The sequence below is a fragment of the Coregonus clupeaformis genome, chromosome 20 (assembly GCF_020615455.1).
Source record: "Coregonus clupeaformis isolate EN_2021a chromosome 20, ASM2061545v1, whole genome shotgun sequence".
Taxonomy (NCBI): domain Eukaryota; kingdom Metazoa; phylum Chordata; class Actinopteri; order Salmoniformes; family Salmonidae; genus Coregonus; species Coregonus clupeaformis.
In genome coordinates this window covers 63,967,274-63,982,334 of record NC_059211.1, presented here as the reverse complement: position 1 = coordinate 63,982,334, position 15,061 = coordinate 63,967,274, and the positions used below count along the sequence as shown (strand labels likewise).

General features: G+C 43.5%; 1 protein-coding gene across 14 annotated transcripts in view; it reads right to left on the bottom strand.

Annotated features, from left to right (window-relative positions):
* Positions 1-3,285: 3,285 nt before the first annotated feature.
* Positions 3,286-15,061, bottom strand: part of LOC121553920 (nuclear factor 1 X-type) — a 153,935-nt gene continuing 142,159 nt past the window's right edge. For 10 of the 14 annotated variants that reach the window (XM_045205698.1, XM_045205705.1, XM_045205702.1 and 7 more), the window contains 3 exons: positions 14,711-14,867; positions 12,073-12,161; positions 3,286-8,432 (listed from right to left, as the gene is read on the bottom strand). In XM_045205698.1, the coding sequence (XP_045061633.1) occupies positions 8,418-8,432; positions 12,073-12,161; positions 14,711-14,867 (261 nt within the window). In that variant the 3' untranslated portion in view covers positions 3,286-8,417. The remainder of the gene's footprint in view (positions 8,433-12,072; positions 12,162-14,710; positions 14,868-15,061) is intronic. The other 4 variants (XM_045205709.1, XM_045205706.1, XM_045205708.1 and 1 more) reach the window with 1 other exon arrangement.

Below are 15,061 nucleotides of genomic sequence, written 5' to 3'. Positions count from 1 at the left end.
ATCTCCGCCTTATCTTAGCTCATTGGTCACCATAGCAACACCCACCCGTAGTATGCGCTCCAGCAGGTATATCTCACTGGTCATCCCCAAAGCCAACACCTCCTTAGGCCGCCATTCCTTCCAGTTCTCTGCTGCCAATGACTGGAACGAACTGCAAAAATCTCTGAAGCTGGAGATTCTTATCTCCCTCACTAACTTTAAGCATCAGTTGTCAGAGCACCTTACCGATGACTGCACCTGTACACAGCCCTTCTGAAATTAGCCCACTCAACTACCTCATCCCCAAATTGTTATTTACTTTGCTCATTTGCACCCCAGTATCTCTATTTGCACATCATCTCTTGCACATCTATCATTCCAGTGTTAATACTAATTGCAATTATTTTGCACTATGGCCTATTTATTGCCTTACCCCCATAACTTGCTACATTTGCACACACTGTATATACACTGCTCAAAAAAATAAAGGGAACACTTAAACAACACAATGTAACTCCAAGTCAATCACACTTCTGTGAAATCAAACTGTCCACTTAGGAAGCAACACTGATTGACAATACATTTCACATGCTGTTGTGCAAATGGAATAGACAACAGGTGGAAATTATAGGCAATTAGCAAGACACCCCCAATAAAGGACTGGTTTGCAGGTGGTGACCACAGACCACTTCTCAGTTCCTATGCTTCCTGGCTGATGTTTTGGTCACTTTTGAATGATGGCGGTGCTTTCACTCTAGTGGTAGCATGAGACGGAGTCAACAACCCACACAAGTGGCTCAGGTAGTGCAGCTCATCCAGGATGGCACATTAATGCGAGCTGTGACAAGAAGGTTTGCTGTGTCTGTCAACGTAGTGTCCAGAGCATGGAAGTGCTACAAGGAGACAGGCCAGTACATCAGGAGACATGGAGGAGGCCGTAGGAGGGCAACAACCTTGCAGCAGGACTGCTACCTCCGCCTTTGTGCAAGGAGGAGCAGGAGGAGCACTGCCAGAGCCCTGCAAAATGACCTCCAGCAGGCCACAAATGTGCATGTGTCTGCTCAAACGGTCAGAAACAGACTCCATGAGGGTGGTATGAGGGCCCGACGTCCACAGGTGGGGGTTGTGCTTACAGCCCAACACCGTGCAGGACGTTTGGCATTTGCCAGAGAACACCAAGATTGGCAAATTCGCCACTGGCGCCCTGTGCTCTTCACAGATGAAAGCAGGTTCACACTGAGCACGTGACAGACGTGACAGAGTCTGGAGACGCCGTGGAGAACGTTCTGCTGCCTGCAACATACTCCAGCATGACCGGTTTGGCGGTGGGTCAGTCATGGTGTGGGGTGGCATTTCTTTGGGGGGCCGCACAGCCCTCCATGTGCTCGCCAGAGGTAGCCTGACTGCCATTAGGTACCGAGATGAGATCCTCAGACCCCTTGTGAGACCATATGCTGGTGCGGTTGGCCCTGGGTTCCTCCTAATGCAAGACAATGCTAGACCTCATGTGGCTGGAGTGTGTCAGCAGTTCCTGCAAGAGGAAGGCATTGATGCTATGGAATGGCCCGCCCGTTCCCCAGACCTGAATCCAATTGAGCACATCTGGGACATCATGTCTCGCTCCATCCACCAACGCCACGTTGCACCACAGACTGTCCAGGAGTTGGCGGATGCTTTAGTCCAGGTCTGGGAGGAGATCCCTCAGGAGACCATCCGCCACCTCATCAGGAGCATGCCCAGGCATTGTAGGGAGGTCATACAGGCACGTGGAGGCCACACACACTACTGAGCCTCATTTTGACTTGTTTTAAGGACATTACATCAAAGTTGGATCAGCCTGTAGTGTGGTTTTCCACTTTAATTTTGAGGGTGACTCCAAATCCAGACCTCCATGGGTTGATAAATTTGATTTCCATTGATAATTTTTGTGTGATTTTGTTGTCAGCACATTCAACTATGTAAAGAAAAAAGTATTTAATAAGATTATTTCATTCATTCAGATCTAGGATGTGTTATTTTAGTGTTCCCTTAATTTTTTTGAGCAGTGTATATTTTCTGTTGTATTTTTGACTTTATGTTTTGTTTTACCCCATATATAACTCTGTGTTGTTGTTTTTATCGCACTACTTTGCTTTATCTTGGCCAGGTCGCAGTTGTAAATGAGAACTTGTTCTCAACTGACTTACCTGGTTAAATAAAGGTGAAATAAAATAAAATACAAAATCTGAATACTTTTTCCCCACAAAAGGGCTTTATTACAGACATGCATACTTCTCAGTTTCATCAGCTGTCCGGGTGGCTGGTCTTAAACGATCCTGCAAGGGAAGAAGCCAGATGTGGAGGTCCTGGGCTGGCGTGGTTACACGTGGTCTGCGGTTGTGAGGCCGGTTGGACGTACTGACAAATTCTCTAAAACGACGTAGGAGGCGGCTTATGGTAGAGAATGGCAACAGCTCTGTTGGATATTCCTGCAGTCAGCATGCCAATTGCACGCTCCCTTAAAACTTGAGACATCTGTGGCATTGTATTGTGTGACAAAAATGCACATTTTAGAGTGGCCTTTTATTGTCCCCAGCACAAGGTGCACCTGTGTAATGATCATACTGTTTAATCAGCTTCTTGAATGCCACACCTGTCAGGTGGATGGATTATCTTGGCAAAGGATAAATGCTCACTAACAGCGATGTAAACAAATTTGTGCACATAATTTGAGAGAAATACGCTTTTTGTGCGAATGGAAAATGTATTTTTTATTCCAGCTCATGAAACATGGGACCAACACTTGTTGCGTTTATATTTTTGTTCAGTATACTTTTGATACTTAAGTATATTTAAAACCAAATACTTTTACTCACGTAGTACTTTACTGGGTGGCTTTCACTTTTACTTGAGTCATTTACTATTAAGGTATCTATACTTATGAAAATTTGGTTATTTTCCCCCCACTGCTAATAAGACTAACAATAATATTATCCCTTCATAATTTTAATTTCCAGTCATCATAAAGACAACACAGATCTAACAGTCAAGAACATCCTTCACTGTATGGCTACCTTTCCACATTTACATTTTAGTCATTTAGCAGACGCTCTTATCCAGAGCGACTTACAGTGAGTGAGTGCATAAATTTTTCATACTGGCCCCCCGTGGGAATCGAACCCACAACCCTTGCGTTGCAAGCGCCATGCTCTACCAACTGAGCTACAGGAGGCCTACCTGCACTTGTCATGTAGGTATGAGGTTCCACTATTATCATTTATATTCTCAGTCATGATCATAAAGAAAGACACGACACATTCAAGATACTACAGTCAAGAAGATCCTTTTATTCAATCAAGGTGCTGCTCCTCTCAAACTGTGTTTTTCTTCTTATGGAAAAGAAACTGTAATTAACACATGCATTTCACCTATAGAGCTCTGGGGGTGTTTCTTATACACAAAGACATGGGATGTATTCAAAATGGCAGCCTATTCCCTACATAGTGCACTACTTTTGAACAGGGCCCAATGGGAATAGTGAAAAAGTAGTGCACTATGCAGGGAATAGGGCGCCATTTCAGACGGAGCCACAGACATGAGTGGGACTCTGCTGCTCTGAGGGCATGGGGGCGTGGGGTCGGGGGTCAAAGGGCGCACTGTCTAGACATCACTAAACAAAACAAAAACAACAAAACAAAAACAAATCTCAAAACGGAACAGAAAAAAACCAAATCGGATTCAGCATGATACAGGGGCGAGATGGGAGTTTTTATAGCCTGGCATTCAAACTGATATCTCTACGTTTCACTTGGTGAGTGCAGTGTTCAGTCTGGTTTAACCAGGCTAGTTTCTATAGGCTATCTACATACACTTCTCTCTTTATAAACCCAAGAGGGACAGATAGAGACAGAGAGAGTATGCTTCAAGCCTGGTTCATGCTGGCTCTATATGTTGGGTTGTGGTGTGTGTTTTGCCAATGGCTAATACTGCTGCTGGCTTCACTAGATAAAACCTCACAATAATAATACAAGAGTTTAGAGTATTTGATACATGACTAGGTGTGTGTGTGCTGGTAGTATTGCAACCCCCCTTTTCTCAGCCACTAGTTATAAGGTGCTTGTAGCATTTCATTTACAGTCCAAGACTCTCTTATAGAGAGTTTCAATGACGGCATACCCTGATAGATAGGAAGTATGAAAGCAAAACTCCAAATTATGTCAAAAATAAAAAATTACGGAATAAAATAAAACAAAATAAATAGTAAGAGAAATAAAAAACTCTTACCCTGTCACAGCAGAGCATTAGCCCCCCCCCCAACATCCAAAAAGGTTCCCCTATAATTTCTCCTTTACCCCAACATTATTACCCCCCTAAGACTTTTACCCCCTTAACCCCTTCCGCCCAGTCCTACCCTTCCCCGGGCAGGCGCACCCCCAAAAGCCCATTGGTGTAATTTGTTCACTTACATTAGCTGTTTGAATGGAGAAGCTGAAGAGGATGGGTAATGGTATACAATGTGAAGAAGAGGCAATACAGACAAGAATAACGTGTGAGCTAAATGCATTCTGCTCAAGACAAAACGTTTCGGCCATTTTTTTTTCAACAACCCCTTCCATCAACGGAAGGAGGGTAGGGAGGGGGAAGGAGAGAGAGAGGACACCGTTACAGACTACTCCAGTGTCTACAAGAGAACAGATAGACAGAGGAGAGGAGAGGAGACAGAGGGAAGAAGAAAAAAGCAAGAGAGAGATGGAGAACGAGAACAAGTTTTTTTGCCTTTTCAGTATTTTTTTGTCATCATTTATCAATAAAAAGTAAAGAACTAATTCACACCAGTTTCCTTTTGTACTATATATATACGGATTTTGAAAAGGGAGAGGATTTATGGGAAGGTTGATACAATGGAGGGGGATAATTTTTCAAAGGTGGAGGTCGGATGAAGTTGCCCACTAAACACTGATCTAAGGTCAGTTGCATATCCCCTCCTACTGGTTCAGGTCAGGATAGGTGGTACAGTAAACTGATCCTAGATCTGCACTTAGGGGCACTACCACCTCTACCTTGAGACATTTCAAATGAAAGGGGAGCGATCTGGATTACAAAATGGAGTCTGTGAACAAAAGGCACTTTTAAGGGACAACCTTTAACTGCTGGGAAACTACACTACAGCACAAGCACTAGTCAAGGTGAATTTACAGGGGAATGAGGGAGAAGGTGGAGAAGGAAAGGGTGGAGGGAAGCTCACTTTGCATAGGCCTACTGTATTTTTATTGTTACATCATGGTTCTGACTGGACTGGCTGGCTCCTCAAATTAAACAAATTCTAAGCTGACATTTTTTCTTTTTTTCCTTGCGCAGACTCAGAGAAAGTAGCATAATAATCTGGGAGAATTCAGCTGAAAACTCGAATAAAAAGGGAATTGAAGCCGTCTTTACTGTAGCTTGGGGGTGACTGGGACTGGTGAGTTCTGGGCCGTTTGTCATTGAAATCAGAGGGGTAATCAGAAGAAGTAGTTGTGGGCATTGATAAGCCTACAGTACAGCTCTCGTCCTATCTAAAGGTTGAACCAAAATGCCTTTTGTTTCACAACCTGCTAGAGGAATATAGGAAGGAATAGGAACCCCTCCCTCCACTCAATATTACAAACAGGAGAAGGAATAGGAACCCCTCCCTCCACTCAATATTACAAACAGGAGAAGGAATAGGAATAGAGAAGAGGAATAATACATTTCCTAAAGGTAGACATTATTTTTGTTCATTATCATTCATTTTGTAATAGTCTGAATGTACTTTATAGTGTGTAAAAGTACCGGTTTTTCATTTCACCGGTTTTTCATTTCATGTTCAATATTTTTTAAACTTTTTGTAAGAAATGTTTCTTCCTTCAGCCCCTCCAAACATTTTTATAAACAAATGATTACACGTTAAACATTAAAAAAGAGACAACAAAGGAAGATAAAAACAAAATACCCCCAACTTACAAAGACTAGGATATGGCTCTGTTAGTTTAGAGTCCAGGAGCGCGTCGGACTTGAAACAAATAGATTTTTTTTCTCTTTTCTTCTTAGCTTTCTTAAAAATCTCTAACAGACAAAACACAATGAATCTACCCAATGCATTGCACGTGGCTCAATCGACACATATTTTTCAATAATAATACTTTCCATCAAAAAACAAACACTTTTTTCTTCAATTTTTCCATTGTCGATTTTGCATCATGGACATTTTTGTAGAGTTTTTGAATGCTGCACTGTAGATTTGTGGAGGTTGGGTGGGCGTCATTGAATTGTCATGGTAACAGTGAGGTGCTGTCCATCACGGAATTCTGCTAGCTAAAGAGTTCAGAAAATAACTAGACTGCCAACAAGCTCATTTTAGTCAAGTTTAAAAAGGCGCATATATCATAAATATATATGTATAAGATCTCTCTCTCTTTATAACATTTTGCGGTCTTCTATAAAGATTCTGTCCTATTGCCAATGGTTTCCATATCGAAACAAACACCACCATTCTTTGTAGCTTTAGCATATATGTGAACAAAAACATAAACCTGAATTTTAACTAATTGCATGATAGGGGAGTACAGAGGCACTTCCATAGATTGTTACAGTTTTGATAGATGGTTTGAGTACATAGAGCTAATTGTACTAGAAGCTGAGAGTCCCTGGGCTCTCAGACAATTATATCCCTGCAAATGGAAGAAACCAACAGCTAGGCAGTCCAGTTATTTTGTGAGGTTTGGCTTTTTTTGTTTGAAATATTGTGTCATGATAAAAAAAAATTACAATATCAATAACAATTTAATAATAACATTTACGATAGAAAAAAACAAGGTATCTCAAATTAATTAAATGACATGTCAAAATGAATGAAAAACCATTATCAAAGGCAGTTTGGAGAAACAAATATATAAAGGCTCACCTTTGTGTTTCGAATCAGGGTGATGGTGTTAGTAGCGTGCGTTTTGATGCGGTGGTGTGTCTGCGTGTGTTCCTCTGGGCGCTACTGTGAATGGACTGTGGTTACAGGATGAGGCAATGCAGGTGTTGTTGCAGTTACTGTACTGGTGTTTGTGTTATTGCAAACTAAGTTATCTGTCTGTTATTGAAAGAGATTATATTTTTTATGCAAAAGAAAAAGCTGATGAAAGAAAATAATCTTAGAGAAGAAGGTCAAACATAAGCAAAAAAATCCAAGTGAGACAAAACCAAAACCAATCCGGCAAACAAAATAAAATGCAAGAAAACAGCTCCAAACAAAAAGAAAGCTAGTTATTATATGATGATGATGATCCTATGCGTGCATTATGTTACTGTGAATGATACACAGACAATATGTTATTGTCAGTGAATAGTTGTGTCTGCCAGATGGGTGTGTTCTGGAGACGATGATCTCTGTGTGTGTGTTTGTGTGTACATGCTTTGAGTCTGCGTGAGTGCGTGTATGTGTGAGTGCCAGGATGCCAGAGCCACAGCCCATTGCCCACCCACACTGCCTTCACCGACCTGCTGGATCGCTCTGTTTCCTCCCTTATTTGTTTCAGTAGTGCATAGGTGAGGGGACGAAAGAGCACATAGTGTTGTATGACTGTCTGTCTGACTGACTGTCTCTCTGTCTGTTATGTCTGTCTGTTTTGTGTTCGCTCTCGGCTCATGCTATTGGCTATCGCTCTTCACAAGAGGGTCAACTAAGACCAGCCATCTAGTGCAGATGGTGTCACACCATTGGATGGTGTCCCTGTGTTTGGCCAATCAGAAGAAGGGAGGAGGGAGGGGATTCAGGGCTGAGCGAATCAAGCGGCAGTGAGGCCAGTCGGTTGTGGGTGTGTGAGGCTGTGGGCGTTGCCGGGGCAACCCTGGACACCTGGTTGACAGATGAGAGAGGGATCAGGGACAAAAAGCACCGTCAGGATGAGAGCCTGAAGGATACAGAATGGGTTATTTTGGGTGGTGAGAATGTTTAGCTATAGCTCAAATTCCAAATTCTGCCAATTATGTTTTTTGTGATCTTTGTTTTACACTGTTGTGTGTGGGTGGATCTCCCAGCCATTGCATGGAGTTTCATTGTGAAAATAAAATAAAAAAACAACAATAAAACGAAATTGGTCAGTTAGGTGTCAGGTTACATTTTTTTGTTTGCTTTCTGACATGTTTTGTGTGTGACATTTCCTCATCTTTCTTCCTCCTCCTCTTCCTCGTACTGCCGTTCGTTCTGGTCTGTCCACTTCAACCGATCTCTTTTCAGCCTTCTGTATAGGGAGATGGTTGTTCCGGTTCAAATGGGGAGTCCTCTGGGGGGTTTATTTCCTGTTTTTGTGTTGTTGGTTGGTTGGTGAGCAAAAATACTTTAGTGTCAGCAGTTTGTTTGTAGTCAGTGTTGGTTTGTTTTGTGTGTTGTGTTGTTTTTCCATTTCCAATTTTGTTATGACACAATTTTAGCGGTTGATTCAGAGGCCTTGTCAGAGGAACCAAGACTGTAAAAGAGAAGAGAAAGATATACAGGAAACATTAGGTTCATGTTTGTCATGTGGTAACATCACTACGTTCAACAGTTACACATTTATAAGTAAATAAATGGTTCAGGAAAATAATCAATTTAATTTCAAGTTGACTCAAGTTTTTTTTCATGCAAAATATTAACTAGCCACTACAGGGCCACCCTCCATAGCAACTTTTCCCTTTACTGAGCTGAGCCTCGATCATACCCCACTGCCTAGGAACCTTACATTGATCATTTCTCACACAGTATGTAAGTAAGTCATTTCAAGACAACAGTTAGTAAAAGTACTACTTCCAAGTTGTAGTATTTCAACCTTCAAAGTCTCCAATAAGTACAAAGTTTAGATGTAACATGATTCACAAGTCTTTCTCTACTGTTTCAAATGACACCATGAAGCCAGGTAGGCCATGCAGCTACTCCCAGGATCAGGTTTCACAGTTTGATAAGACTCACAGAGGGTGCAGAGTTATAGGGTTGGCAGTTGGCTCTGGGAGCTGGGTTCCAATATTATTGGAAATAGTTTCTAGGCTGGATTGAGCTTGCCTGGCACAATTGAAATGATTTCAAATAGTATTTGAACCAAGGTCTGGTTAAGACTGGCAGCTCTGCTCAGGCTCCAGCCAACATTCCACAGACCAGGCCAGAGTAGACCCAGGGAAGGGCAGCTAATCGCTGTCAGCCCTATAGCTACACTCTGCTCTCTGTTCTGTTACATTATTTTCTTCTTTTAGGACCCCGGAGAGAAAGTTTCTCTCCCCCAATTTTCCCCTCTCTTTCCTTCCTCCTTTTCCCTTTCCCAGGATCCTTTGGGGCTTCTAACTCCTCCTCTTTTCTCTCCCAACTTCCTCTCTCCTCTCTCTCAATGTAATCCCTGGCAGGACTGACCACTCCCCCTTCTCTTTAACCCCCCTTCAAGTCCAAGTTCAACTGCCTATGACATCATGTCTGGTTGCCGCCGGCAACCAGACAGTTGGGACGTGACTTCGCCTGTGGAGCACAGAGCTTGAACTAACTCCCTCTCTCTTTCTCTCTCACCCCCTCTCTTTTTCCTTCTCTCCCTGCATGGCTTGTGTTTAGCCACCAGAGAGCTCCTCAGACCAGCTATACACTGAGTGTACAAAACATTAGGAACACCTACCCTAATATTGAGTTGCACCAAGAAATTGGAAATACAGAAGTTGTCATCAAAGAAATTGGAAATACAGAAATTGTCATCAAAGAAATTGGAAATACAGAAATTGTCATCAAAGCAATTGGAAATACAGAAATTGTCATCAAAGCAATTGGAAATACAGAAATTGTAATCAAAGCAATTGGAAATACAGAAATTGTCATCCTACAAGAAACATGGCATAAAGGAGATGGACCCACTGGTTGCCCTCTAGGTTACAGAGAGCTGGTAGTCCCATCCACCAAACTACCAGGTGTGAAACAGGGAAGACACTCAGGGGGTATGCTAATTTGGTATAAAGCAGACCTAACCCACTCTATTAAATTAGTCAAACCAGGAACATTTTACATCTGGCTAGAAATGAATAAGGAAATGATCTCAACAGAGAAAAATGTCCTCATGTATGCTACCTATATCCCCCCAATAGAATCCCCATACCTTAACGATGACAGCTTCTCCATCCTAGAGGGGGAGATCAAATATTTCCAGGCCCAGGGACATGTACTAGTCTGTGGCGACCTAAATGCCAGAACTGGACAAGAACCTGACACCCTCAGCACACAGGGGGACAAACACATACCTGGAGGTGACAGCATTCCCTCCCCCATATGCCCCCCTAGACACAACTACGACAACATAACCAACAAAAATGGGTCACAACTCCTGCAGCTCTGTTGGACGCTGGGTATGTACATAGTCAATGGTAGGCTTCGAGGGGACACCTATAGCTCATGTCTTGGCAGTAGTACTGTAGACTATTTTATCACTGACCTCAACCCAGAGTCTCTTAGAGCGTTCACAGTTAGTCCACTGACACCCCTATCAGATCGCAGCAAAATCACACTCTACTTGAACAGAGCTATGCTCAATCATGAGGCATCAAAGCCAAAGGAACTGAATAATATTAAGAAATGCTATAGATGGAAGGAAAGTAGTGTGGAAATCTACCAAAAAACTATTAGGCAACAACAAATTCAATCCCTTCTAGGCAATTTCCTGAACAAAATGTTTCACTGTAATAGTGAAGTTGTAAACTTGGCAGTAGAAAACCTAAACAGTATATTTGACTTCTCAGCTTCCCTATCAAATCTAAAAACTCCAGGTAGGCAACCTAAGAAAATTAACATCAATGACAAATGGTTTGATGAAGAACACAAAAACCTAAGCAAGAAATTGAGAAACCTATCCAACCAAAAACATAGAGACCCAGAAAACCTGAGCCTACGCCTTCACTATGGTGAATAACTAAAACAATACAGAAAAACACTACGGAAAAAGAAGGAACAGCACGTCAGAAATCAGCTCAATGTAATTGAAGAATCCATAGAATCTAACCACTTCTGGGAAAATTGGAAAACACTAAACAAACAACAACACGAAGAGCTATCTATCCAAAACGGAGATGTATGGGTAAACCACTTCTCCAATCTTTTTGGCCCTATGACAAAGAACAAACAGCAAAAACATATACATGATCAAATAAAAATCTTAGAATCAACTATTAAAGACTACCAGAACCCACTGGATTCTCCAATCACATTGAATGAACTACAGGACAAAATACAAACCCTCCAACCCAAAAAGGCCTTTGGGGTTGATGGTATCCTAAATGAAATGATAGATTATACAGACCACAAATTCCAATTGGCTATACTTAAACTCTTTAATATCACACAGAGAGAGAGAGGACACAGAGAGAGAGAGAGGACACAGAGAGAGAGAGGACACAGAGAGAGAGAAGACACAGAGAGAGAGAAGACAGAGAGAGAGAGAGGACACAGAGAGAGAGAAGACACAGAGAGAAGACACACAGAGAGAGAGAGAGAAGACACAGAGAAAGAGAGGACACAGAGAGAGAGAAGACACAGAGAGAGAAGACACAGAGAGAGAGAAGACACAGAGAGAGAGAGAGAGAGAGAGAGAGAGAGAGAGAGAGAGAGAGAGAGAGAGAGAGAGAGAGAGAGAGAGAGAGAGAGAGAGAGAGAGAGAGAGAGAGAGAAAGAACAGAAGAGGAGGAATGCAGATTGGTTCCATGTGTGTGTGTGGGAAGGGATAGTGGAGTTGTTTGCAGGCAGGTGCGGTTAGACCCTAATGAGAAAAGTAGTGTAGGTAATGGAGGACAACCCAACCCACTGCAGCCCAGTGGCACAACACAGACAGCCAGGGAGACACCACAAGCGGACTGTACTCTGAGCAAGCCGTTTGATACGCCAAAACCTCAGCCATCTACAGTATACATGTATGCCCCTGAAATTAATGTTGATGATGTGCAGATTTGTGTCCTCCGGTTAAGACCACAAGTTTACTGCCGTAAAGACTTCAAACGAATACGTAAAACTAGTCAATTAAAAAAACACGTCTGATTGTTGAGTTTTGTCGTGTTTACAATTTGTTTGGAGAAAATCTGAGATAGTGTGTGCAAGCGGAGAGAGGTCGTAGTTACCTGAGACTGCTGGGGGAGGTTCAGAAAGTTGTCCCGTGCTCCGATGCTGACAAACCTGTTGGGAGCTGTGGAGCCTGGCGTGGAGTATGCTACAGAGAGAGAGAGAGAGAGAGAGAGATACACACACCATCACACACAGGCATGCACAGTCAAACACATAGTCACACACACATACACACACACACATATTTACCCACCCCACACACACACACACACACAGACACACAGACAGACAGACAGACAGACAGACAGACAGACAGACAGACAGACAGACAGAGACAGACAGACAGACAGAGACAGACATAGCCACACGCGTGCGCACACACACACACACACACACACACACACAATTGTACAATATGTGCATGTTACTGTGTTATTACTGGATTCTGGGAAATGATGTTTAGAAAGAGCTAGAACTAGTAGGACTATATTGATAATTGATCAGTTTTGATCATTGATAATACTGCACATAAACTGTAGTCCCAAAGTCTCCTAGATAGACAGTCTGGGAAAAATGGAAGCCCTTTATGAGCGTCAGACAGGGATAGATGGAAGCCCTTTATGAGCGTCAGACAGGGATAGATGGAAGCCCTTTATGAGGGTTAGTTACTGTGGGGAAGTGAAGCAAACTGAGGGCTGAACCTCCTCCTCCTGTTAGTCCCCGACACACCTTGCAGCCCAGGGCCCTGTGTATGGGTCTGTATCTATAGGGGGAACCCAATAGGAAATAAGCTCAATAGGGGGGAACCAATAGGAAATAAGCTCAATAGGGGGAAACCAATAGGAAATAAGCTCAATAGGGGGGAACCAATAGGAAATAAGCTCTATAGGGGGGAACCAATAGGAAATAAGCTCTATAGGGGGGAACCAATAGGAAATAAGCTCTTTAGGGGGGGAACCAATAGGAAATAAGCATAATATGTGTGCTGGCCAATGCTCCATTCTGTTGATAAGGAGCTCCCGTTACTCTGGTGCAGCTACTCAAGACCAGAGAAGGGGAACACATTTAGGGCAGTTGTTCTGCTTACTGGACTCCAATGATGGGCAGCTGAATGACACTGCCATTCTGACCGAGTGAGGGGGGTTGGAGGAGTTTGTGGGAATTCATGAGTGTGTGGGTGTGTGTGTGTCGTGAAAACTGGGGACAAAATTAATTAGAGAAATAAAGAAAGATTCCAGTAAAGACATTGACCGGAGGTGGAGGAGGGAGGGAGGGAGGGAAGAGGTGTAGATTTATTTATATAAAAGTATATTATATAAATACAGTGATATAGATAGGCCATAAACGATAAAAGTGGGGAAGTTGGAAGGACAGGACGACGAAAGAGACGAAGAAAAATAACAGGAAGTGACCAAAGCAGCTCCTCCCAGTGCCCCCTCTCTCTCGGTGTGCCTCTCCCGTGGCCCGACTCTCTCAACGCACCTCGCCCTGCCTGCCTAGAGGAACCAAGCCAGCCAGCCTATTGACCAACAGAGGTAAAGCACGCACACCCCCGCGAGGGACCCTCCTCTCTCCCCCATTCCGCTAATTAGGCCTAGCGGCATACAGTATGTTTAATAATGATTGGTATATATTGTTAATCTGATTTTCAAGTTGTTTTTCTTTTGTTCTCGATTTTTTTAATTCTTGTGAGATTTAATGTGGAAGGAAGGAAGCAAGGGAATTGTGGGTAAAGTGGGGCATCATGGGTAAAGTGGGGCATGGTGATGTTTTTTGGAGTCCACGCCAACTGCCCTAATTTTGTTCCCTTAACAAAGAAAAACAAGAACGAAAGGAAAAAATAAAGGAGATATATGAGTATATCAAATTAAGCAAAGAAAAAATAAATGAGAGAGGGGGTCGATCATGTCTTCTGCTGTCATAGACAGACATGCATAGTCTGGGTTGATTAAAGGATAGCAGTTAGCCAGACACTAGACCTACTCTAAAGGACAGTATACAGGGCACTGGTCCCCCCCTACTACTACAAACACTTCAAAAAGAAGAACGGAAAGAAACTAGCCACACTGCCTCCTGTGGTGCTAGCAGGAAACACAACGAGAGAGAGAGATAGAAAGGGAGAGAGAGAGAAAAAGAGAGAAAGAAATAGGAAAGTTAGGAGGAAAGAGAGAATGAGAGAGAGAGAGAGAGAGAGAGAGAGCGAGAGAGAGAGAGAGAGAGAGAGAGAGAGAGAGAGAGAGATTGATAGGGATCTCTGGCATAGGCGTGGCAGTCTGCTCTACAGGAGTGGATGGAGTCGTGCTCCAGGGAGGGGACAGTGAGGACTGCAGGGCGTTCAGGAACAGAGGAGGCTGGTTGGAGGAGTTATAGGAGGATGGGCTCATTGTAATGGCTGGAATGGAATCAATGGAACGGAGTCAAACACATGGTTTCTATGTGTTTCATGTGTTTAACTCCGTTCCATTATTCCATTCCTATAACTCCTCCCACCAGCCTCCCCTGGTCAGGAGTGAGGAGGTGGTGACTGGCTTTGGGACTCTAACCAACTATCCTTGCTTGGGGAGTGAGGTGTCTCTACCTAGAGTTAACCTACATGTACTCATTTTGATTTAATATTTGATATCTCTAGATATCTCAGGGGGTCTGAGGGACGAAGTGGTTGGAGGTGGGGGCGAGGGCGGGGGGGTCACTTACACGGAGATGCGGGCGAGCTGAGTCCGCCGCCGTCGGGGGGCGTGTTGATTGGTTTAGAATCGGGCATGGGGAGGGGCACGGGGCGCGCCACTGGGGGCGGCGGGGGCAGCAGGAAGGAGCCTGGCATTTTGCTCTGGCTGTGGCCACCTCCGTTAGGCTGCAGAGACGGCAGACACCACACAGGACAGGGTGAGCACTCAGAACATACACCACCCACGGCAGGGACACACACCACCCACGGCTGATGGAAGCACCAGCTAGCCACCAGTCAGTCTCACACAAACACACAGAAACCATGAAGACAATGGAAATAAATACTGGAGGACACTAAAGCAGGAAGACAGACAGAAT